The sequence below is a fragment of the Pan paniscus genome, chromosome 11 (assembly GCF_029289425.2).
Source record: "Pan paniscus chromosome 11, NHGRI_mPanPan1-v2.0_pri, whole genome shotgun sequence".
Taxonomy (NCBI): domain Eukaryota; kingdom Metazoa; phylum Chordata; class Mammalia; order Primates; family Hominidae; genus Pan; species Pan paniscus.
The window spans coordinates 2,045,593-2,069,227 of record NC_073260.2 but is presented as its reverse complement, the minus strand read 5'-3'; the positions used below and the strand labels follow the sequence as shown (position 1 = coordinate 2,069,227).

General features: G+C 46.1%; 1 protein-coding gene across 17 annotated transcripts in view; it reads right to left on the bottom strand.

Moving 5' to 3' along the window:
- The window catches only part of EXD3 (exonuclease 3'-5' domain containing 3), a 124,410-nt gene that overhangs the window by 23,964 nt on the left and 76,811 nt on the right, over window positions 1-23,635 (bottom strand). For 13 of the 17 annotated variants that reach the window (XM_063594082.1, XM_055117409.2, XM_063594080.1 and 10 more), the window contains 3 exons: window positions 22,053-22,218; window positions 21,794-21,966; window positions 20,549-20,722 (listed from right to left, as the gene is read on the bottom strand). In XM_063594082.1, the coding sequence (XP_063450152.1) occupies window positions 20,549-20,722; window positions 21,794-21,966; window positions 22,053-22,218 (513 nt within the window). The remainder of the gene's footprint in view (window positions 1-20,548; window positions 20,723-21,793; window positions 21,967-22,052; window positions 22,219-23,635) is intronic. The other 4 variants (XM_034929641.3, XM_063594081.1, XM_063594078.1 and 1 more) reach the window with 1 other exon arrangement.

Sequence of the window (23,635 nt, the reverse complement as noted above, 5' to 3'; positions counted from 1 at the left end):
ATATGATGAGTAAAAACAACTAATATACTCCCACATGATGAGTAAAAACAACTAATATACACCCACATGATGAGTAAAACAACTAATATACACCCATATGATGAGTAAAAACAACGAATATACCCCCATATGATGAGTACAAACAAGTAATATACACCCACATGATGAGTAAAACAACTAATATACACCCATATGATGAGTAAAAACAATGAATATACTCCCATATGATGACTAAAAACAACTAATATACACCCACATGATGAGTAAAACAACTAATACACACCCATATGATGAGTAAAACAACTAATATACACCCATATGATGAGTAAAAACAACTAATATACACCCACACGAGAAAAACAACTAATATACACCCATATGATGAGTAAAAACAACGAATATACTCCCATATGATGAGTAAAAACAACTAATATACTCCCACATGATGAGTAAAAACAACGAATATACACCCACATGATGAGTAAAAACAACGAATATACACCCACGTGAGGAGTAAAAACAACTAATATACTCCCATATGATGAGTAAAAACAACTAATATACTCCCATATGATGAGTAAAAACAACGAATGAACACCCACATGATGAGTAAAAACAACGAATATACTCCCATATGATGAGTAAAAACAACTAATATACACCCATATGATGAGTAAAACAACTAATATACACCCATATGATGAGTAAAAACAATGAATATACTCCCATATGATGACTAAAAACAACTAATATACACCCACATGATGAGTAAAACAACTAATACACACCCATATGATGAGTAAAACAACTAATATACACCCACATGATGAGTAAAACAACTAATATACACCCATATGATGAGTAAAACAACTAATATACACCCACATGATGAGTAAAACAACTAATATACACCCATATGATGAGTAAAAACAACGAATATACTCCCATATGATGAGTAAAAACAACGAATATACACCCATATGATGAGCAAAAACAACGAATAAACACCCATATGATGAGTAAAAACAACAAATAAACTCCCACATGACGAGTAAAAACAACGAATGAACACCCACATGATGAGTAAAAACAACGAATATACTCCCATATGATGAGTAAAAACAACTAATATACACCCATATGAGTAAAACAACTAATATACACCCATATGATGAGTAAAAACAACAAATATACACCCACATGATGAGTAAAACAACTAATATACAGCCATATGATGAGTAAAAACAACGAATATACACCTATATGATGAGTAAAAACAACAAATATACACCCAAATGATGAGTAAAAACAACTAATATACTCCCACATGATGAGTAAAAACAATATACACCCATATGATGAGTAAAAACAACGAATATACACCCATATGATGAGTAAAAACAACGAATATACACCCATATGATGAGTAAAAACAACAAATATACACCCAAATGATGAGTACAAACAACTAATATACTCCCACATAATGAGTAAATACAACTAATATACTCCCATATGAGTAAAAACAACTAATATACTCCCATATGATGAGTAAAAACAACGAATATACACCCACGTGAGGAGTAAAAACAACTTATATACTCCCATATGATGAGTAAAAACAACTAATACACTCCCATATGATGAGTAAAAATAACTAATATACTCCCATATGATGAGTAAAAACAACTAATATACACCCACATGATGAGTAAAACAACTAATATACACCCATATGATGAGTAAAAACAACGAATATACTCCCATATGAGTAAAACAACGAATATACTCCCATATGATGAGTAAAAACAACTAATATACACCCACATGATGAGTAAAACAACTAATATACTCCCATATAATGAGTAAAACAACTAATATACACCCATATGATGAGTAAAAACAACGAATATACTCCCATATGATGAGTAAAAACAACTAATATACTCCCATATGATGAGTAAAAACAACTAATATACACCCACATGATAGGTAAAACAACTAATATACACCCATATGATGAGTAAAACAACTAACATACAACCATATGATGAGTAAAAACAACGAATATACTCCCATATGATGAGTAAAAACAACTAATATACTCCCATATGATGAGTAAAAACAACTAATATACACCCACATGATAAATAAAACAAGTAATATACACCCATGTGATGAGTAAAACAACTAATATACACCCATATGATGAGTGAACACAACGAATATACACCCACATGATGAGTAAAACAACTAATAAACACCCATATGATGAGTAAAACAACGAATAAACACCCACATGATGAGTAAAAACAACTAATATACACCCATATGATGAGTAAAAACAACGAATAAACACGCATATGATGAGTAAAAACAACAAATATATACCCACATGATAGGTAAAACAACTAATATACACCCATATGATGAGTAAAACAACTAATATACACCCATATGATGAGTAAAACAACTAACATACACCCATATGATGAGTAAAAACAACGAATATACTCCCATATGATGAGTAAAAGCCACTAATATACTCCCATATGATGAGTAAAAACAACTAATATACACCCACATGATGAATAAAACAACTAATATACACCCATATGATGAGTAAAACAACTAATATACACCCATATGATGAGTAAAACAACGAATAAACACCCACATGATGAGTAAAAACAACGAATAAACACCCACATGATGAGTAAAAACAACTAATATACACCGATATGATGAGTAAAAACAACGAATAAACATGCATATGATGAGTAAAAACAACAAATATACACCCAAATGATGAGTAAAAACAAGTAATATACTCCCACATGATGAGTAAATACAACTAATATACTCCCATATGATGAGTAAAAACAACTAATGTACTCCCATATGATGAGTAAAAACAACGAATATACTCCCATATGATGAGTAAAAACAATGAATATACACCCATATGATGAGTAAAAACAACTAATATACTCCCATATGATGAGTAAAAACAACTAATATACACCCATATGATGAGTAAAACAACTAATATACACCCACATGATGAGTAAAACAACTAATATACACCCATATGATGAGTAAAAACAACGAATATACCCCCATATGATGAGTACAAACAACTAATATACACCCACATGATGAGTAAAACAACTAATATACACCCATATGATGAGTAAAAACAATGAATATACTCCCATATGATGACTAAAAACAACTAATATACACCCACATGATGAGTAAAACAACTAATACACACCCATATGATGAGTAAAACAACTAATATACACCCATATGATGAGTAAAAACAACTAATATACACCCACACGAGAAAAACAACTAATATACACCCATATGATGAGTAAAAACAACGAATATACTCCCATATGATGAGTAAAAACAACTAATATACTCCCACATGATGAGTAAAAACAACGAATATACACCCACATGATGAGTAAAAACAACGAATATACACCCACGTGAGGAGTAAAAACAACTAATATACTCCCATATGATGAGTAAAAACAACTAATATACTCCCATATGATGAGTAAAAACAACGAATGAACACCCACATGATGAGTAAAAACAACGAATATACTCCCATATGATGAGTAAAAACAACTAATATACACCCATATGATGAGTAAAAATAACTAATATACACTCATATGATGAGTAAAACAACTAATATACACCCATATGATGAGTAAAAACAACTAATATACACCTATATGATGAATAAAAACAAAAGTAAACACAAACACAACTGGTAAATAAAGTAAATATACGGGAAAAAACCAAAGGAAACAGGTCAAAGGGAAGAAACAGACTAGTTATATAGGAACTATACAGGGTCACACAGGACTACACCAGAGCTACACAGGACTACACAGGACTACACAGGGCTACACAGGGCTACACGGGAGCTACACAGGACTACACAGGAGCTACACGGGAGCTACACGGGAGCTACACAGGACTACACATGAGCTACACGGGACTACACAGGACTACACGGGAGCTACACAGGACTACACAGGACTGATGGACTTCTCGAGGGCAACAATGGAGCCAAAAGGTAGCGTAGGGTTGTCAAAGTTCTGTGGAGCTACAAGTATAAACCCGGCAACACTCTCTTTCAAGAAAGAGGAAACAGAGCTTATTAGAAAGGAAAAATGGCCCCAATTAAAGAACAAGGAAAATTCATTAACAAGAAGGAGTTTGTCGTTTCCCAGAGGAAGGTCTGCCATGCAACAAGTGGTCCACACATCATCAACACTAAAAGACGTCAAGACCATAAAACAAACATGATAATGTCTAATTTGCAGAATTAAGGAAGACAGCATCGTGTTAACATTCTGGAAGATGACAGCAGGGAAGGTAAGAAAGACAAGTTGACCCTGCAAACGGAATCCAACAGCACATTAAAGCAATAATTCACCATGACCGAGTGAGTTTCATCCCAGGGATTCAGGGGGGTTCAACATGTGCCAGTCAGTAAGTTTGATTCATCACCTAAACAGAATTAAAAACAAAAACTACACGATCATCTCAATAGATGCATACAAAGCACTTGACAAAATCTAGCATTGTTTTACGATAAAAATCCTCAACCAACTAGGCTTGGAAGGAACATACCTCAAAATGATAATAGCCATATATGACAAACCCACAGCCAACATCATACTAAATGGGGAAAAGTGGAAACAGTCCCCCTGAGAACTGCAACAAGACAAGGTTGCCCTCTCACCCTCCCACACTCACCCTCCCACCCAACATAGTACTCAAAGTCCTGACCAGAACTATCAGGAAAGACAAGAAAGAGAGGGCATCCAAATGGGAAAACAGGAGGTCAAACTATCTCTGCCAGTGTTATGACTGTATACCTTGAAAACCCTAAAGGCTCCTCCAAAAGACTCCTCGATTTGACAAATGGATTCGGTGAAGTCTCAGGTTACAAAATAAATGTGCACAAATCAGCAGCACAACGACCAAGCTGAGAAGGAAACCAAGAACTCAGGCCAGGCGCGGTGGCTCACGCCTGTAATCCCAGCACTTTGGGAGGCCCAGGCGGGTGGCTCACTTGAGATCAGGAGTTTGAGACCAGCCTGGATAACATGGTGAAACCCCGTCTCTACTAAAAATACAAAAATTAGCCAGGTGTGGTGGTGCACGCCTGTAATCCCAGCTACTCAGGAGGCTGAGGCAGGAGAATTGCTTGAACCCGGGAGGTGGATGTTGCAGTGAGCCGAGATGGCACCACTGCACTCCAGCCTGGGTGACAGGGTGAGACTCTGTCTCAAAAAATAAAAATAAATAAATAAAAAAGTGAAAAAAGAACTCAATCCTTTTTACAATATCTGCGCAACGACAACACACACACACACACAAAACAAACCTAGGAATGTACTTAACCAAGGAGGTGAAAGACTCTACAAGGAGAACTACAAAATACTGCTGAAAGAAATCATGAATGACGCAAACAAATGGAAATACATCCCATGGTCATGAATTGGAGGAATCGATATTGTGAAATAACCAAACTGCCCAAAGCAATCTACAGATTCAGTGCAATTCCTATCAAAGTACCAACATCGTTTTTCACAGAATTAGAAAAAACAATCCTAAAATCTGTAAGGAACCAAAAAAGAGCCTGAATAGCCAAAGCAGTCCTAAGGAAAAAGAACGAATCTAGGCCGGGCGCGGTGGCTCACGCCTGTAATCCCAGGACTTTGGGAGGCCGAGGCAGGTGGATCACAAGGTCAGGAGATCGAGACCAGCCTGGCCGACATGGTGAAACCCCATCTCTACTAAAATACAAAAAATTACCAGGCATGGTAGCGGGCACCTGTAGTCCCAGCTACGTGGGAGGCTGAGGCAGGGGAATCCCTTCAACCTGGGAGGTGGAGGTTCCAGGGAGCCGAGATTGTTAAAGGGTACATGGTATTGGCCAGGCGCAGTGGCTCACGCCTGTAATCCCAGCACTTTGGGAGGCCAAGGCGGGCAGATCACAAGGTCAGGAGATCGAGACCATCCTGGCTAAAACAGTGAAACCCCGTCTCTACTAAAAAGCACAAAAAAACTAGCCGTGCATGGTGGCGGGCGCCTGTAGTCCCAGCTACTTGGGAGGCTGAGGCAGGGGAATCCCTTGAACCCAGGAGGCGGAGATTCCAGTGAGCCAAGGTTGCGCCACTGCACTCCAGCCTGGCGACAGACTGAGACTCTGTCAAAAAACAAAAAACAAATCTGGAGGCATCACATTACCCAACTTCAAATTATACTTGTGAGGGTTTATATTGAGTGTCAACTGGATTGAAGGATGCAAAGTATTGATCCTGGATGTGTCTGTGGGGGTGTTGCCAAAGGGGATTCACATTTGAGTCCATGGACGGGGAGAGGCAGACCCACCCTCAGTGGGCACCGTCTAATCAGCTGCCAGTACGGCTAGAATAAAGCACGCAGGAGAAGATGGAAGAGCAGACTTGCTGAGGCTTCTGGCCCCATCTTTCTCCCGTGCTGGATGCTTCCTGTCCTCGAACATCAGACTCCAAGTTCCTCAGCTTTTGGACTCTTACACGTACACCAACGGTTTGCCAGGGGCTCTCGGGCCTTTGGCCGCAGACTGAAGGCTGCACTGCCGGCTTCCCTGCTTTTGAGGTTTTGGGACTCAGACGGATCCACCACTGGCTTCCTGGCTCCTTAACTTGCAGACGGCCTGGGTGAGACTTCACCTTGTGATCCTGTGAGTCAACTCTCCTTAATAAACTTCCTTTCGTATGCACATCTATCCTATCAGTTCTGTCCCTCTAGAGAACCCTGGCTGACAGTATACTACAAGGCTCTGTGGTATAATCTGAATGTGTCCCCACCCAAATCTCATCCTGAAATGCAAGCCCCGGTGTTGGAGGTGGGGCCTGGCCTGGAGGGAGGCCACTTGATCATGGGGGAGGATTTCTCAGGAGTGGCTTAGCACCGTCCCCTTGGTCCTGTCCTTGCCTGGTCGTTTGAAAGTGCCTAGCGCATCCCTCTTGCTCTCTCGCTCCTGCCTTCACCATGTGACATGCAAACTCTTGCTTTGCCTTCTGCCAGGACTAGACATTTCCAGAGGCTCCCAGAAGCAGATGCCAATGATACGGTTCCTGTACAGCCTCCAGAACCATAAGCCAGTTGAACCTCTTTTCTTATAAGTTACCCAGTCCCAGGTATTTCTTTTTTTCTTTTCTTTTCTTTTTTTTTGAGACAGAGTCTCACTCTGTCACCCAGGCTGGAGTACAGTGCAGTGACGTGATCTCCGCTCACTGCAACCTCCGCCTCCCAGGTTCAAGTGATTCTCCTGCCTCAGCCTCCCGAGTAGCTGAGACTACAGGCACCCACCACCAAGCCCAGCAAATTTTTTTTTTTTTGAGATGGAGTCTCACTCTGTCGCCAGGCTGGAGTGCAGTGGCGTGATCTCGGCTCACTGCAATCTCTACCTCCTGGGTTCAAACGATTCCCCTGCCTCAGCCTCCCGAGTAGCTGGGACTACAGGCACCCGCCACCACGCCCGGCTAATTTTTTGTATTTTAGTGGAGACGGGGTTTCACCATGTTGGCCGGGCTGGTCTCGAACGCCCGACCTCAGGTAATCCACCTGCCTCTGCCTCTCAAAGTCCTGGGATTACAGGCGTGAGCCACTGCACCCGGCCTCAGGTATTCCTTTATAGCAATGTGAGAAGGGACTAATACAGTATAGTTACCAAAACAGCATAGTACTGGTATAAAAGTAGATACATAGACCAATGGGATGGAATAGAGAATCCAGAAATAAAGCCAAATACTTACAATCAACGGATCTTTGACAAAGTATAAATAAACATCCATTGGAGAAAAAGACACCCTATCTAGTAACTGGTGCTGGGAAAACTGGCTAGCCACATGTAGGAGAATGAAACTGGATCTATACCTCTCACCATATACAAAACCCAGCTCAAGATGGATGAAAGACTTAGATGTAAGACTCGAACCATAAACATTCTAGAAGGAAATCTAGGAAAGCTCTTCTGCACATTGGCTTAAGCAAACAGTTTTGACTAGAACCACAAAAGCAAATGCAACAAAAACAAAAATAAATAAATGTGACCTAATTCAACTAAAAAGCTTCTGCACAGCAAAAGAAATAATCATCAGAGAAAACACCAGCCCACAAGGCCGGTGGCTCACGCCTGTAATCCCAGCACTTTGGGAGGCCGAGGTGGGCGGATCACAAGGTCAGGAGATCGAGACCATCCTGGCTAACACAGTGAAACCCCATCTCTACTAAAAATACAAAAAATGAGCCGGGCATGGTGGCAGGCGCCTGTAGTCCCAGCTATTCGGGAGGCTGAGGCAGGAGAATCACTTGAATCCAGGAGGTAGAGGTTGCAGTGAGCAGAGATCGCACCACTGCACTCCAGCCTGGGTGACAGAGCGAGACTCTGTCTCAAAAGGAAAAAAAAAAAAAAAAAAAACCAAAATAAAAACAAATAGCCCAGAGAATGGAAGAAAATATTTGCAAACTATGCATCTAACGAAGAGGTAATATCAAGAATCTACAAGGAACTCAAACAAATCCGCAAGAAAAAAACAAAGAATCCCATCAAAAAGTGGGCAAATAACACATGAATAGACATTTCTCAAAAGAAGATATACAGATATGCAGCAAACGTGAAAAATCGCTCAACCTCACGAATCATCAGGGAAATGCAAATTAAAACCACAATGAGGTACCACCTTGCCCTAGCCAGAATAGACATTATTAAAATGTAAAAAAGACCAGGCGTGGTGGCTCATACCCGTAATCCCAGCACTTTGGGAGGCCAAGGCGGGCGGATCACGAGGTCAGGAGTTCGAGACCAGCCTGCCCAACAAGGTGAAACCCAGTCTCTGCTAAAAATACAAAAAATTAGCCGGGCGTGGTGGCAGATGCCTGTAGTCCTAGCTACTCAGGAGGCTGAGGCAGAAGAATCACTTGAACCTGGGAGGCGGAGGTTGCAGTGAGCCAAGATCGCGCCATTGCACTCCAGCCTGGCAACAGAGCTAGACTTCATCTCAAAATAAATAAATAAATAAATTAGTACAACATCTATGAAAACAGCATGGAGATTTCTCAAAGAACTAAAAGCAGATCTACCGTGTGCTCCAGCAGTCCCATTACTGAGTATCTACCCAAAGGAAAAGAAGTCATTATATCAGAAAGACACCTGCGCACATACGTTTATCACAGCACAATTCACAACTGCAAAGACATGGAACTAACCTAAGTATCCATGAAGCAATGAGTGGATTAAAAAAATGTGGTATATATATACCATGGAATACTACTCAGCCATAAAAAAGAACAAAATAATGTCTCTGCAGCAACTTGAATGGATCTGGAGGCCATTATTCTAAATAAAGTAACTCAGGAATGGAAAACCAAATACTGCATGTTCTCACTTATAAGTGGGAACTAACCTATGGGTACACAAAGGCATGCAGAGTGATATAATGGACACTGGAGGCTCAGAGGTGGGGAGGGCAGGAGGAGGAGTAAGGGATAAAAAGAAGACATGTTGGGTACAATATATACCATTTGGGTGACAGTGCAGTAACGTATCAGACTTCATCATTACACAATTCATCCATGTAACCAAATGCCACTTGTACCCCAAAAGCTATTGAAATATATGAAACATAAATTAATGTAAGATCCCTGACTTAACTGTAACTTTAGATATCGTTAACTCAAATATACGTGTTAACATTTCTTGGCCATGCATGGTGGCTCACGCCTGTAGTCCCAGCACTTCGGCAGGCCGAAGCAGGTGGATTACTTGAGGTCAGGAGATCGACACCAGCCTGGCCAACATGGCGAAACCTCATCTCTACTAAAAATACAAACATTAGCTGGGTGTGGTGCTGGGTGCCTGTAGTCTCAGCTACTCAGAAGGCTGAGGCAGAACTGCTTGAACCTGGGAGGTGGAGCTTGCAGTGAGCTGAGATTGTGCCACTGCACTCCAGTCTGGGTGACAAAGTGAGACTCCGTCTAAAAAAAAAAAAAAAAAAAAAATTCTAGGGCAATCCCTACAAAGAAAAGAAATAAATCCATGGCAAAATATGCATATTTTAAGAAAACAAGGAAAGCAATAGCAATAGAATTTATAGCTTTCAAATTGACTGAAGGAAAAACAGAATGAAGGTAAAAAAGCTAAAAGCATGAAAAAAAGAGGAAAAAGAATAGAAAAAGTTGTACAAATAGAAAGCACAAATTAAGATAGTAAGACTAAACCCAAATTCTATCAATACTTACAATAAACATAAAAGGACTAAACTAATAAGTTAAAAGGCAAAGACTGTCAGACTAGATTTTTTTTAAAAACCCAACTAGAAACAGTTTACAAGAAACACACCTACTATATAAAAGAAGGTTGAAAGTAAAAGGATGAAAAAGTGCTTTACGAGTAATAACCAAAGAATAATGGAGAAATGGTATTAATGTTAGTTAAAATATATTTTATAGCAAAGAGCATTACTGGAGTCAAAGAGGTTCACCACATAATTATAAAAGATTTCACACAACAGAAAGATATAAGAATTCTAATAATAATATGCATATGCACCTACTAACATAACTTTAAAACATATAAGGCAAACACTGACGTAACTGCATGGAAAATCTGATGAATGCACCATCACAGGAACCTTCAGTATGTCTCTCTTGGTAGAATCAGGCAGAAAAGTAAATAGGATAAAGATGATTTAGGCTGGGCGCGGTGGCTCACACCTATAATCCCAGCAGTTTGGGAGGCCAAGGCGGGCGGATCACAAGGTCAGGAGTTCGAGACCAGCCTGGCCAATATGGTGAAACCCTATCTCTACTAAAAATACAAAAATTAGCTGGGTGTGGTGGCGGGCACCTGTAATCCCAGCTACTTGGGAGGCTGAGGCAGGAGAATTGCTTGAACCCGGGAGGCGGAGCTTGCAGTGAGCCGAGATTTCGCCACTGCACTCCAGCCTGGGCGACAGAGCGAGATTTCTTCTCAAAAAAAAAGATGTTTTGAACAACACATTTGGCAAGCTGGATCTACTGAGTGTGTGCATATGTTGGGGGGTAGGTGGAGTGGGAGGGAGAGAGGGGGAGAGAGATGAGCATGACTGGAAGGGAATACCATGTATCTTTTTTTTTGTTTTGTTTTTTGAGATGGAGTCTTGCTCTGTTGCCCAGGCTGGAGTGCAGTGACGCAATCTCGGCTCACTGCAAGCTCCACTTCCCGGGTTCATGCCATTCTCCTGCCTCAGCCTCCCGAGTAGCTGGGACTACAGGCGCCCACCACCATGCCCAGCTAATTTTTTGAATTTTTAGTACAGACAGGGTTTCACTGTGTTAGCCAGGATGGTCTCGATCTCCTGACCTCATGATCTGCCCGCCTCAGCCTCCCAAAGTGCTGGGATTCCAGGCGTGAGCCACTGTGCCCAGCCCATACCATGTATCCTTTTACAGTCCATGTGGATCATTTATAAAAAGGACCATCTACTTGGCTACAAAGCAAATCTTAAGAAATTTCCAAAATTGGAAATATACAGACTATGTTCCTGAAGTTAGGTTAGAAATCATTTTTAAGAAGATAACTAAAAAGCCCCAAGATCCAAGCTTTCTAAAATTGAAAAACCTTCTAAAGAACGAAGTCAAATAAGCAATCATAATTGATATTCAAACGTTGTTAGAACTAAAAACAATGAAAACACTCTATATCAAAACTGATAGAGCGCAGTGAAAACAATACTTTGAGAAAAATTTATGGCCTTAAATATTTATATCATAAAATATAAGAGTCTGAAAATTAAAGAGCTAAGCAACGCCACTTGGAAACAAACCCAAGAAAGCAAAAGGAAGGAAATTATAAAGATAAGAACAGAAATTGATGAGATAGACAACAAAAATGCAATAGAAAGACTTAACAAAGCCAAATACTGGTTATTTTAAAAGGCAGTAAGTTGGCCGGGCGCGGTGGCTCACGCCTGTAATCCCAGCACTTTGGGAGGCTGAGGCGGGTGGATCACGAGGTCAGGAGATCGAGACCATCCTGGCTAACATGGTGAAACCCCGTCTCTACCAAAAATACAAAAAAAAAAAAAAAAAAAGCTGGGCGTGGTGGTGGGCGCCTGTAGTCCCAGCTACTCGGGAGGCTGAGGCAGGAGAATGGCGTGAACCCAGGAGGCGGAGCTTGCAGTGAGCCGAGATTGCGCCACTGCACTCCAGCCTGGGCTACAGAGCGAGACTCCGTCTCAAAAAAAAAAAAAAAAAAAGGGCAGTAAGTTGACACATCTCTGCAAGAGCATGAGAAGAGTGAGAGCAAAAGGAAGCCACAATAAAAGAGAGGGAACCCAGCTGCAGACACACCAGAGCCTTAAGAGCGGACACCGACAATCTATAACAATCTATACTTACATATTTGAAATGTCGGATTAAATGGACACATTCCAGAAAAATTATAAATTACCAAATGTGATCAAGAAGACACAGCCAGCCAAGTGGTTCTATAACTATTAATAAAACTCAGTATCAGAACATTCTCCCCAAAGAAAACATCAGGCCAGGAAGCCTCACAGGAAGTGAGCCAGTTTCAGGAGCAGATAATTTAAACATTACTCAGTTGCAGAAAAAAGAGGGAAAACTCCCCAATGTATTTATGAGGCCAGAAAAAAAGAGAAAGGAAAATTATATGTCAGATGTAGCCATGAAGATGGATACAAACTTCCTCAACAAAAATCACAGACCAGGCCGGGTGCGGTGCCACATGCCTGTAGTCCCAGCCATAGTCTCACTGAGGTGGAAGGATCACTTGAGCCCAGGAGTTCGAGGCCAGCCTGGGTAACACAGCAAGACGCCACTTCAAAAAAAAAAAAAATCACAGACCAAAGTCCGCAATGTATTAAGAAGGGTAATATGCGGGACCAAGTTGAATTTAACCCAGGAAAGAAAGATTAGTCCCAAATTCAAAGAGCTAAAAATGTCATTCATCACATTTACAGATTAAAGGAAAAATAACCTTATGAGTATCTGAAAAGCTGCCAGGAAAGCATTAGGTAGGTCGAATTCAATGTTCATTCATAACAAAAACCTACAGCAAATGTGGAATCATGGAACTGCCTCAGCCTGGTACAGAATATTGAGCAACCACCTTACTTCATGTTAAAACATTCCTTTCTAAATCAGAAACAAGACAAGGATGGCTACCATCAGCATTTCTATTCGACACTGTCTTGGAGATCTTGACTAATGAAATAAGATAAAGAAGGAAAATATATAAGGATTGGAAAGGAAGAAATAAAACCCTCATAGTTTGCAGATGATGTGTACGAACAGAATCCCAAATAACTGACAACCAATTCAGTAAGATCCAGGGGCATTTAGCAAGGTTTCTGGACAGAAGACTAATTCATCAAGAGCAACCACGGTCCATGTATCAGCAGAAAATAAAACCCACACAATTTATAAAAGCAACAAAAATCTAAAGTTCCTGGGATGAAATCTAAGAAAAGACATGCAAGATCTTTATGGAAGTTATTAAATGTGTTTGAAAGAGGCCGGGCGCGGTGGCTCATGCCTGTAATCTCAGCACTTTGGGAGGCTGAGGCGGGCGGATCATGAGGTCAGGAGTTCAAGACCTGCCTGGCCAACATGATGAAACCTCATCTCTACTAAAAATACAAAAATTAGCTGGGTGTGGCGGTGCGTGCCTGTAATCCCAGCTACTCAGGAGGCTGAGGCAGAAGAATCACTTGAATCCGGGAGGCAGAGGTTGCAGTGAGCCGAGATCCCATCACTGCACTCCAGCCTGGGCAACACAGTGAGACTCCATCTCAAAAGAAAAAAAAAAAAAGAAAGAGTTAAATATTCATGAATAGAAGACTCAATATCTTTTTTTCTTTTTTTTAATGAGGTCTTGCTGTGTTGCCCAGGCTGGAGTGCAGTGGCATGATCATGGCTCACTGTGTAGCCTCGACCTCATGGGTTCAAGTGATCATCCCACCTCAGTCCCCCAGGTGGCCAGGACCACAGGTGTGCACCACCATGCCTGGCTATTTTTTTTAAGAAATAATGTCTCGCTATGTTACCAGGCTGGTCTCAAACTCCTGGGCTCAAGCAATTCTCCTGCCTTGGCCTCCCAAAGGGCTGAGATTATAGGTGAGGCCACTGCACCTGGCCTCAATATCTTAAATATGTCATTTTTCCCTAAATTGATTTATAGAGTCAATGCAGTTCCAAGCAACACTAAATTGGTGAGTTGTTTCTAAACCTATATAGAAAGGACAAAGGACTGAAGGAGAAGAACAAGGTAGATGCTCACCCTACCAGATATGAAGATGGGTGATAACGTTAGAGGGATTAAGACATCGTGGCATCACGTAAAACTCAAGGCCAGGCCGGGCACGGTGGCTCACACCTGTAATCCCAGCACTTTGGGAGGCTGAAGCAGGAGGGTCGCTCGAGGCCAGGAGTTCAAGACCAGCCTGGACAACATAGCGAGATCCTGTCTCCATGAAACATTTTAAACATTAGCTGGGTGTGGTGGCCTGTGCCTGTGTTCCTGGCTACTCAGGAGGCTGAGTTGGGAGGCTCACTTGAGCCTAGGATGTTGAGGCTGCAGTCAGCTGTGATCACACCACTACACTCTAGCCAGACAGAATGAGACCCTGTCTCAAAAAAAGAAAGCAAAAGACTGGACCAGGCATGTGTTAAGGGTCCCCAAGATCATCCTGAGGTGATTCAGTGTTACTCACAGGACTCAGCACAGTCACACTCTGGCTAAGACTCATTACAGTGAATAGTACACAGCAATGTCAGCAAAGGGAAAAGGCACATGGGGCCTCAGGCACCCAGGAAACGGGGCTCAGGCACCAGGAGCCGTCTCCCAGTGGAGTCAGAGGAAATGGGGCTCAGGCACCAGGAGCCGTCTCCCAGGGGAGTCAGAGGAAACGGGGCTCAGGCACCAGGAGCCATCTCCCAGGGGAGTCAGAGGAAACGGGGCTCAGGCACCAGGAGCCATCTCCCAGGGGAGTCCTGTAGGATGTGCTTAACTTCTGCATAAGTTGTAGTAATGACATTTGTGAAGTGTTGTCTATCTGAGAAGTTCATTAGGGACTCATTGCCTGAGGTTTTTACTGGGGGGTGGTCACATTGATACCCTCTGCCTGGCATATACCAAAATTCCAGAGCCCTAGGAGAAAGTGATGTCCAGCATACACCACATTGTTTGTAAAGATTAGGAACCGCAAACCACCTTCGTCATTAGGGAAGGTTTATATCAGTCAGGGAACTGTTTCCCAGCCGAGTTCCCAGCCTTGCAGCCAGGCCTTTCTTAGGGCAGCAGTGGCAGCCACGAGACGTTCCACAGAACATAAAGTGCAAATAGCTAGGGAACATATGGAAAGATGCTCAACTTCATCAAGAATCACAGAAACGGCCAGGCACGGTGGCTCACGCCTGTAATCCCAGCACTTTGGGAGGCCGAGGCAGGTGGATTACAAGGTCGGGAGATTGAGACCATCCCGGCCAACATGGTGAAACCCCGTCTCTACTAAAAATATAAAAATTAGCCGGGCGTGGTGGTGGGTGCCTGTAATCCCAGCTACTGGGGAGCCTGAGGCAGGAGAATCGCTTGAACCCGGGAGGCGGAGGTTGCAGTGAGCTGAGATCGCACCACTGCACTCCAGCCTGGGCGACAGAGTAAGACTCTGTTTCAAACAAACAAAAAAAGAATCAGAGAAAAGCAAGTTCAAAGACAATGAAATGTAATTTTACATGGATAGGACTGGCCAAGTGGACAAAGTTTAATAACATCAGTTGTGAATTTAATTTCTGTTGTAATTCAGCTGCTCACAGGATTAAACTCTAGGCATGGTGTTCAGCAATTTTACTTCTGCAGCTACAGGGGATAAGGGCTTCTTCTGGGCCAATATAGAAGCTTGCAGGTCCTTCGTGTGGAGCTGAGCTCATCTTTTTCTTTCCCACCTTCTCCAGCACAGTTAGGAGCAACCAGCCCATCCCATTATACCCATTAGTTTGACTGCAGTGTTTGGAAGTAGCAAATACTTGTTATGTCAGAATCTCTGCTTCTATAGGTTCCCAATTAAGGGTATCCCATGGCAATATTTTGAATAATTTTGCAACATCTCACCATGGACTACTGTGTCTTTTTTTTTTTTTTTTTTTTTTGAGACGGAGTCTCGCTCTGTTGCCCAGGCTGGAGTGCAGTGGCGCGATCTCAGCTCACTGCAAGCTCCACCTCCTGGGTTCACGCCATTCTCCTGCCTCAGCCTCCCAAGTAGCTGGGAATACAGACACCCGCCACCACGCCCGGCTACTTTTTTGTATTTTTAGTAGAGATGGGGTTTCCCCGTGTTAGCCAGGATGGTCTTGATCTCCTAACCTCGTGATCCGCCTGCCTCGGCCTCCCAAAGTGCTGGGATTACAGGCATGAGCCACCGCGCCTGGCCTTTTTTTTTTTTTTTTTTTGAGACAGAGTCTCACTCTGTCTCCCAGGCTGGAGTGCAGTGGCACGATCTCGGCTCACTGCAATCTCCACCCCCTGGGTTCACGCCATTCTCCTGCCTCAGTCTCCCAAGTAGCTGGGACTACAGGTGCCCGCCACCACACCTGGCTAATTTTTTATATTTTTAGTAGAGACGGGGTTTCACTGTGTTAGCCAGGATGGTCTCGATCTTCTGACCTGGTGATCAGCCCACCTCGGCCTCTGAAAGTGCTGGGATTACAGGTGTGAGCCGCCGCGCCCGGCCTGTACCCTTTTTACTACTGGAAACTAGGCCTTTAGTGTCTCTAAATCTAATAATGTAGAGAACCAATTCCAGAAGTCCCAGAACCAGTGCAGACAACTCATCTGTAAGACTTTCCTCTGCAACAACTTCCGGCACCAAAATTGGTCAGTTGGGCCGATCTAGAGAAGCGAACCAGTGGGAGATAAGTATTAGGAGATTTACTATCAAGAACTGGCTTCCATGTTTGCAGTGGCTGACGACACGTGTCTGGGAAGATTGTGAGTGGCGTGGAACTTCGCTGGCACGTTTCCTGTCCACTTCAGCATCTGCGGAGGCGGCCAAGGGCTGATACCCCTGCGCCTTCTGGAAGCCTCGGGTTTGCTTTCGAAGACTGTTTCTGACCTCACTCCTGCACAGATACACACTCAGCTTTTCAGGTTACACTTTTGGGAGTGATCACTTATTCTTAGCATCTTTTGCCATCTGGACAGGATGAGAGTTTCCCAAATCATCAAGTCCTAGTTCCTTTCTGTTTAAGAGCGCTTCCCTCAGTCCCTCCTGCTCACATTCTATCATAAGCAGCAGGAACAGGCCAGGCTGCACCTTCCACTGTCTGGAGATCTCCTCAGCTGAATGTCCAGGTCTTCTGCTCACATTTCACCATAAGCAGCAGGAACAGGCCAGGCTGCACCTTCCACAGTCTGGAGATCTCCTCAGCAGAACACCCAGGTTCACCTGACAAAGTCAGCTTCTCTCTGACAGCAGGACACAGCCCCATGGCGTTTCCCGCCACTGCCTGGAAGTGACAGGCACTTTGCCTCCCTCCACTTTGTCAGGACATTCTCCTCACATCCTCTGGGCTCTCGCCCGGAATGCTTTCTTTCCTTTTCCTTTTTAAAAATGTTTGTAAATTTATTAGTAATGCTCCTTTTGAAAGGTATGGAAAATGAAACTCAAGGTATAATCCTTATATGAAAAAATTAACTCATCTCTCCAGGAGTCTTAGTAGAAAACACATGATTTGGAAAGATCCTGCTGGGTGTGGTGGCTCACGCCTGTAATCTCAGCACTTCGGGAGGCCGAGGTGGGCAGATCACCTGAGGTCAGGAATTCGAGACCAGCCTGACCAACATGGAGAAACCCTGTCTGTACTAAAAATACAAAAATTAGTTGGGTGTAGTGGCGAGCACCTGTGATCCCAGGTACTCAGGAGGCTTAGACAGGAGAATCGCTTGAACCCGGGAGGCGGAGGTTGCAGTGGGCCCAGGTAGCACCACTGCACTCCAGCCTGGGCAACAGAGTGAGGCTTTGTCTCAAAAAAAAAAAAAAAAAAAGAAAAGGAAAGAAAAGAAAAGAAAAGAAAAAGATAGCAAAAGCTCCATAGAAGCCAAAAGGATACCAAAGCTTCCCTTCTTCAAAAATGTTCTCTCCAGAAAATGCATGAATCTATGTCTGCCTCTGTGAGATCACTGCACCTGTGAGTAAGGTGGTCACAAATGTGAACACCTGTCTAGAACATCCTAGAGAGACATAAACAGACAATCCTTGAAGCTGCAGAAAACAAATGAGGGTGAAAATAAAGCTGTACTATTTGTAGAGCAAGTCCTAAAAATACAGAATTCACTAAGAGCTTGGAACAGAAGACCTAGGAGATAAAAACCAGGGAAAAGTAATTAGAAAAATACTTCACTCCTTGATCGAGACCATCCTGGCTAGCATGGTGAAATTTTTAGCCGTCTGTACTAAAAATACAAAAAATTAGCCAGGCATGGTGGCGGGAGCCTGTAGTTCCACCTACTCGGGAGGCTGAGGCAGGAGAATGGCATGAACCTGGGAGGCGGAGCTTGCAGTGAGCCGAGATCGCACCACTGCACTCCGGGCTGGGAGACAGAGCAAGACTCCGTCTCAAAAAAAAAAAAAAAAAAAAAAAAAAAAAAAAAAAAAATTCACTCCTTACTGAAGGAAAAAAAGAGGGAATAAATGTTATTAAAAAACTATATGGGTAAGATTACCCATAACTAGTATTTAAACAAATTGAGGGTTCAGGATGGATTCCGCCCTCTCCATGAAGAATAAATACCAACTAACCCCACTTCTTACACCCCTGAAGGAGAAAACTGGTCCATTTGGCTTTGATCTGACACCCTCACACTCTTGCCGTTTAGGTCGAACCATCTCGGCTCCATCTGTTTCAGCTGCATTTACCAGCATCCCACTTCTATTTCCGAACCTTCGACACTTTTAATGTCCGTATTTCCACAGACGGTTGGTTTCAGCACATTTACCAGCATCCCACCTCTATTTCTGAACCTTCGACACTTTTAATGTCCGTATTTCCACAGACGGTCGGTCTCAAGGCCCTCTAGGCTTTTCATGTTGTGATCCTCAGGACTCTCCCACCCTCCACTCATCCCCTGATTCTAAAACTACTTCCGCATGTTTAGCTGTGTGTTACACCAGCACCCCACTCCCGGTACCACAATCCACATTCTTTTTTTTCTATTGTTTTGAGACGGAGTCTTGCTCTGTCACCCAGGCTGGAGTGCAGTGGTGCAATCTCCACTCACTGCTGCCACCTCCGCCTCCCGGGTTCAAGCAATTCTCTGCCTCAGCCTCCCGAGTAGCTGGGATTACAGGCGCCCGCCACCATGCCCAGCTAATTTTTGTATTTTTAGGAGAGACAGGGTTTCACCATCTTGGCCAGGCTGGTCTTGAACCCCTGACCTTGTGATCCACCCGCCTCAGCCTCCCAGAGTGCAGGGATTACAGGCGTGAGCACCCAGCCTCCATGTCATTTTTCTAATGCTGCTGTCACAATTTACTAAAAGCTTAGCAGCTTACAACATAGTTCTGTGGAAGTCCAGAAGTCCGGTGGACTCAACCAGGTTCTCTGCTCAGGGTCTTATGGCTGAAATCACAGTGTTCGCGACCAGGCTCCTCTTAGGAGACTCCGGGGAAGAACCTGCTTCTGGGCTTGGTCAGGTGTTGGCAGAATCTGGCTGCTTGTGGCTGTTGGACTGAGGTTTCCTTGTGCGGTGTCCTCCATCTTCAAGCCAACAATGGGACACTGAATCCTTCCTGTGCTTTGAATCTCTCTGTCTTCTGTGTTCCATTCCTGCTTTTTTTCTTTTTTTTTTTTTAAGATGGAGTCTTGCTCTGTCAGCCAGGCTGGAGTGCAGTGGCGTGATCTCAGTTCACTGCAACCTCTGCCTCTGGGGTTTAAGTGATTCTCGTGTCTCAGCCTCCTGAGTAGCTGGGATTACAGGCGCCCGCCACTACGCCCGGCTAATTTTTCTATTTTTGGTAGAGACGGGGTTTCACCATATTGGTCAGGCTGGTCTCCAACTCCTGGCCTCAAGTGATCCACCCACCTCGGCCTCCCAAGGTGCTGGGATTATAGGCATGAGCCACTGCGTCCGGCCCCATTTCTGCTTTTAAGGGATCATGTGATTACACTGGGCCCACCCAAATAAGATTGACTCTCTATTTTAAGTTCAACTGATTAATAGTGTCAATTACATCTGTAAATTCCTTTTGTGGGACAATGAGGGCTGAGGCTGGGACCATCTCAGCCACTTGGCCCCCAACCGCTCCATCCTTGGCCACCCTGTCCTGTTCCCAGAGCCTGCCTGGCACAGCTGGCAGCCATGGATGAGCTGGAGGGAGGAGTTTGATGCTAGGGGTGGGCACACCTGTGCTAGGGGCAGCTGCACCTTGGGAAGACCCCAAGACCCTCCCCGCAAACTCACCTCGGCCGCCCTGCGGTGGTCTTCACCATTGCCCAGCATGCATGCATCCACACCGAGACAGCGGAGGCTCCGTGCCAGCCCCTGCAGCATGTTGTCACACACCACACGGAAGGCCCTGGCCGGGACCTGAGGGGCGGCGCCCTCAGACACAGCCACAGCCACAGCCACAGGGACCTGCAGTGAGGCCCCGGTCAGCAATCCCACGGATACCCCCCAGCCCCTCACAGCCTCAGAGAGCCAGGGCCCTGAGGCTGTGTGGCCAGCACTCTGTCTCTGTTTTATCTTCAAAAGATAAAACTGTGTGTGCTGTGCATAAAACAGCAGAAACAGACAAAATGCAGTGAAACCACCCCTGGGGGGCTCTAGTGCTCATGCTGGGGGGGCTCCACGTGTGTGTCTGGGGTGGCGTGTGTGCCCAGAGAGGGGTGGGGATCACGGGGAGGGGGCTAGATAGAGAAGGGTGGGGATCACGAGGAGGGGGCTAGATAGAGAGGGGTGGGGATCACGAGGAAGGTGCTAGATAGAGAGGGGTGGGGATCACGGGGAGGGGTTAGATAGAGGGGTGGAGATCACGGGGAGGGGGCTAGAGAGGGGTGGGGATCATGGGGAGGGGGCTAGAGAGGGGTGGGGATCACGAGGAGGGAGCTAGATAGAGAGGGGTGGGGATCACGGGGAGGGGTTAGATAGAGAGGGGTGGGGGGGAGGGGGCTAGATGGGGTGGGGATCACGGGGAAGGTGCTAGATAGAGACGGGTGGGGATCATGGGGAGGGGGTTAGATAGAGAGGGGTGGGGATCGCGGGGAGGGGGCTAGATAGAGAGGGGTGGGGATCACGGGGAGGGGGCTAGATAGAGAGGGGTGGGGATCACGGGGATGGGTTAGATAGAGAGGGGTGGGGATCACGGGGATGGGTTAGATAGAGAGGGGTGGGGGGGAGGGGGCTAGATAGGGGTGGGGATCACGGGGAGGGGCTAGATGCTGCCTTGGGCCATGGGAGGGGCCTGCCAGGCCAAGTATCAGGAGGGGACTGGGGCACTCAGGGGCAGTGACGCCCCAGGCAAGCGCAGCCCCCGTGACAGTCATGCAGGAGGTTCACCAGGACTTTGCTCCCCTCTCGCTCCAGGAGCCGGGCCCCCTCCACACGCTCTGACCCAGTGGCCTTGTCTCCATGCAGGTCCTTGGTTTATGGACAGGGACCTCCTTCCCCAAGAATGCTGACAAACGGACCCTGCGGGGCTTCACCCACCTGCCTGGGTGCGGCCGGTGCTGACGCTTTCTGCAGGCCGGGTGGCTTCTGTGCCCCTGGTCTCTCTCTGTGCCTGGGCCTCCGGCTCCCAGCCAGGTCCTCCGACAGGCAGAAGCGGGCGGGCTCTCTGCACAGGGCTTGGTGCACCTCCAGCAGGCAGTAGGCGTCGGCAGCTGTGTGGGGAGTCGGCCTCAGCCTCCCGGGACAGAGGGCGGGAGGGGCGTGAGGAGGGGTCACTTCCACCCGCCGCACCACACACCTGCGTAGATGACCTGCTCCTGGCAGAGCGGCCTCCGGTCCCAGTTGGACAGCTGCTGCGTCTTGTCCAGGGCTGTGCCCAGCACCTGCTGCACCAGGAGGCTCAGGCCCCTCAGCTCCCTGGCCCTGTCCACGCCTGGGGCTGGCACGCTCGCCACCCGCATCTGCTAAGACAGTGCCCTGCAGGGTAACGCGTCTGGCCCTGGCGGGAGCACAGTCACCCCACCCACTCACACCAGCCCTGCGGGGGCTCTGGAGGAGGCCCCGCCCCCTCCACCAGCGGCCCGTGCAGCAGAGACAGGGAGAAGGAGCGGACACATCCGAGGAGAGGCTCCACGTGGGGGTCCCAGGCTGCAGGCACTGCACACCAGGGCCAGCTCCGGGGTCCCTGGTCAGCAGTCCCATGGTCACCCCGCCCAGCCCTTCACAGCCTCAGAGAGCCCGGGCCCTGAGGCTGTGTGGCCAGCTCTCTGTCTCTGTTTTATCTTCAAAAGAGGAGCACTGGGTGTGCCGAGCATAAAACAGCAGAAACGCAGACAAAATGCAGCGAAACCATCCCCGGGGGGCTCTAGTGCTCATGCTGGGGGGGCCTCCACGTGTGTGTCTGGGGTGGCGTGTGTACCCAGAGAGGGGTGGGGATCCCGGGAAGGGGGCTAGATAGAGAGGGGTGGGGATCATGGGGTGGGGGCTAGATAGAGAGGGGTGGGGATCACGGGGAAGGTGCTAGATAGAGAGGGGTGGGGATCACGAGGAGGGGGCTAGATAGAGAGGGGTGGGGATCACAGGGAGGGGGCTAGATAGAGAGGGGTGGGGATCACAGGGAGGGGGCTAGATAGAGAGGGGTGGGGATCACGGGGAGGGGGCTAGATAGAGGGGGGTGGGGATCACGGGGAGGGGACTAGATAGAGAGGTGGGGAACACGGGGAGGGGACTAGATAGAGAGGGGGGGATCACGGGGAGGGGGCTAGATAGAGAGGGGTGGGGATCACGGGGAGGGGACTAGATAGAGAGGGGTGGGGATCACGGGGAGGGGACTAGATAGAGAGGGGGGGAACACGGGGAGGGGTTAGATAGAGGGGTGGGGATCACGGGGAGGGGGCTAGATAGAGAGGGGTAGGGATCACGGGGTGGGGGCTAGATAGAGAGGGGGGGATCACGGGGAGGGGGCTAGATAGAGAGGGGTGGGGATCACGAGGAGGGGGCTAGATAGAGAGGGGGGGATCACGGGGAGGGGGCTAGATAGAGGGGGGTGGGGATCACAGGGAGGGGACTAGATAGAGAGGGGGGGAACACGGGGAGGGGGCTAGAGAGGGGTGGGGATCACGAGGAGGGGGCTAGATAGAGAGGGGTGGGGAACACAGGAGGGGGCTAGATAGAGAGGGGTGGGGATCACGGGGAGGGGGTTAGATAGAGAGGGGGGGATCATGGGGAGGGGACTAGATAGAGAGGGGGGATCACGGGGAGGGGGCTAGATAGAGGGGGGTGGGGATCACGGGGAGGGGGTTAGATAGAGAGGGGGGATCATGGGGAGGGGACTAGATAGAGAGGGGGGATCACGGGGAGAGGGTTAGATAGAGAGGGATG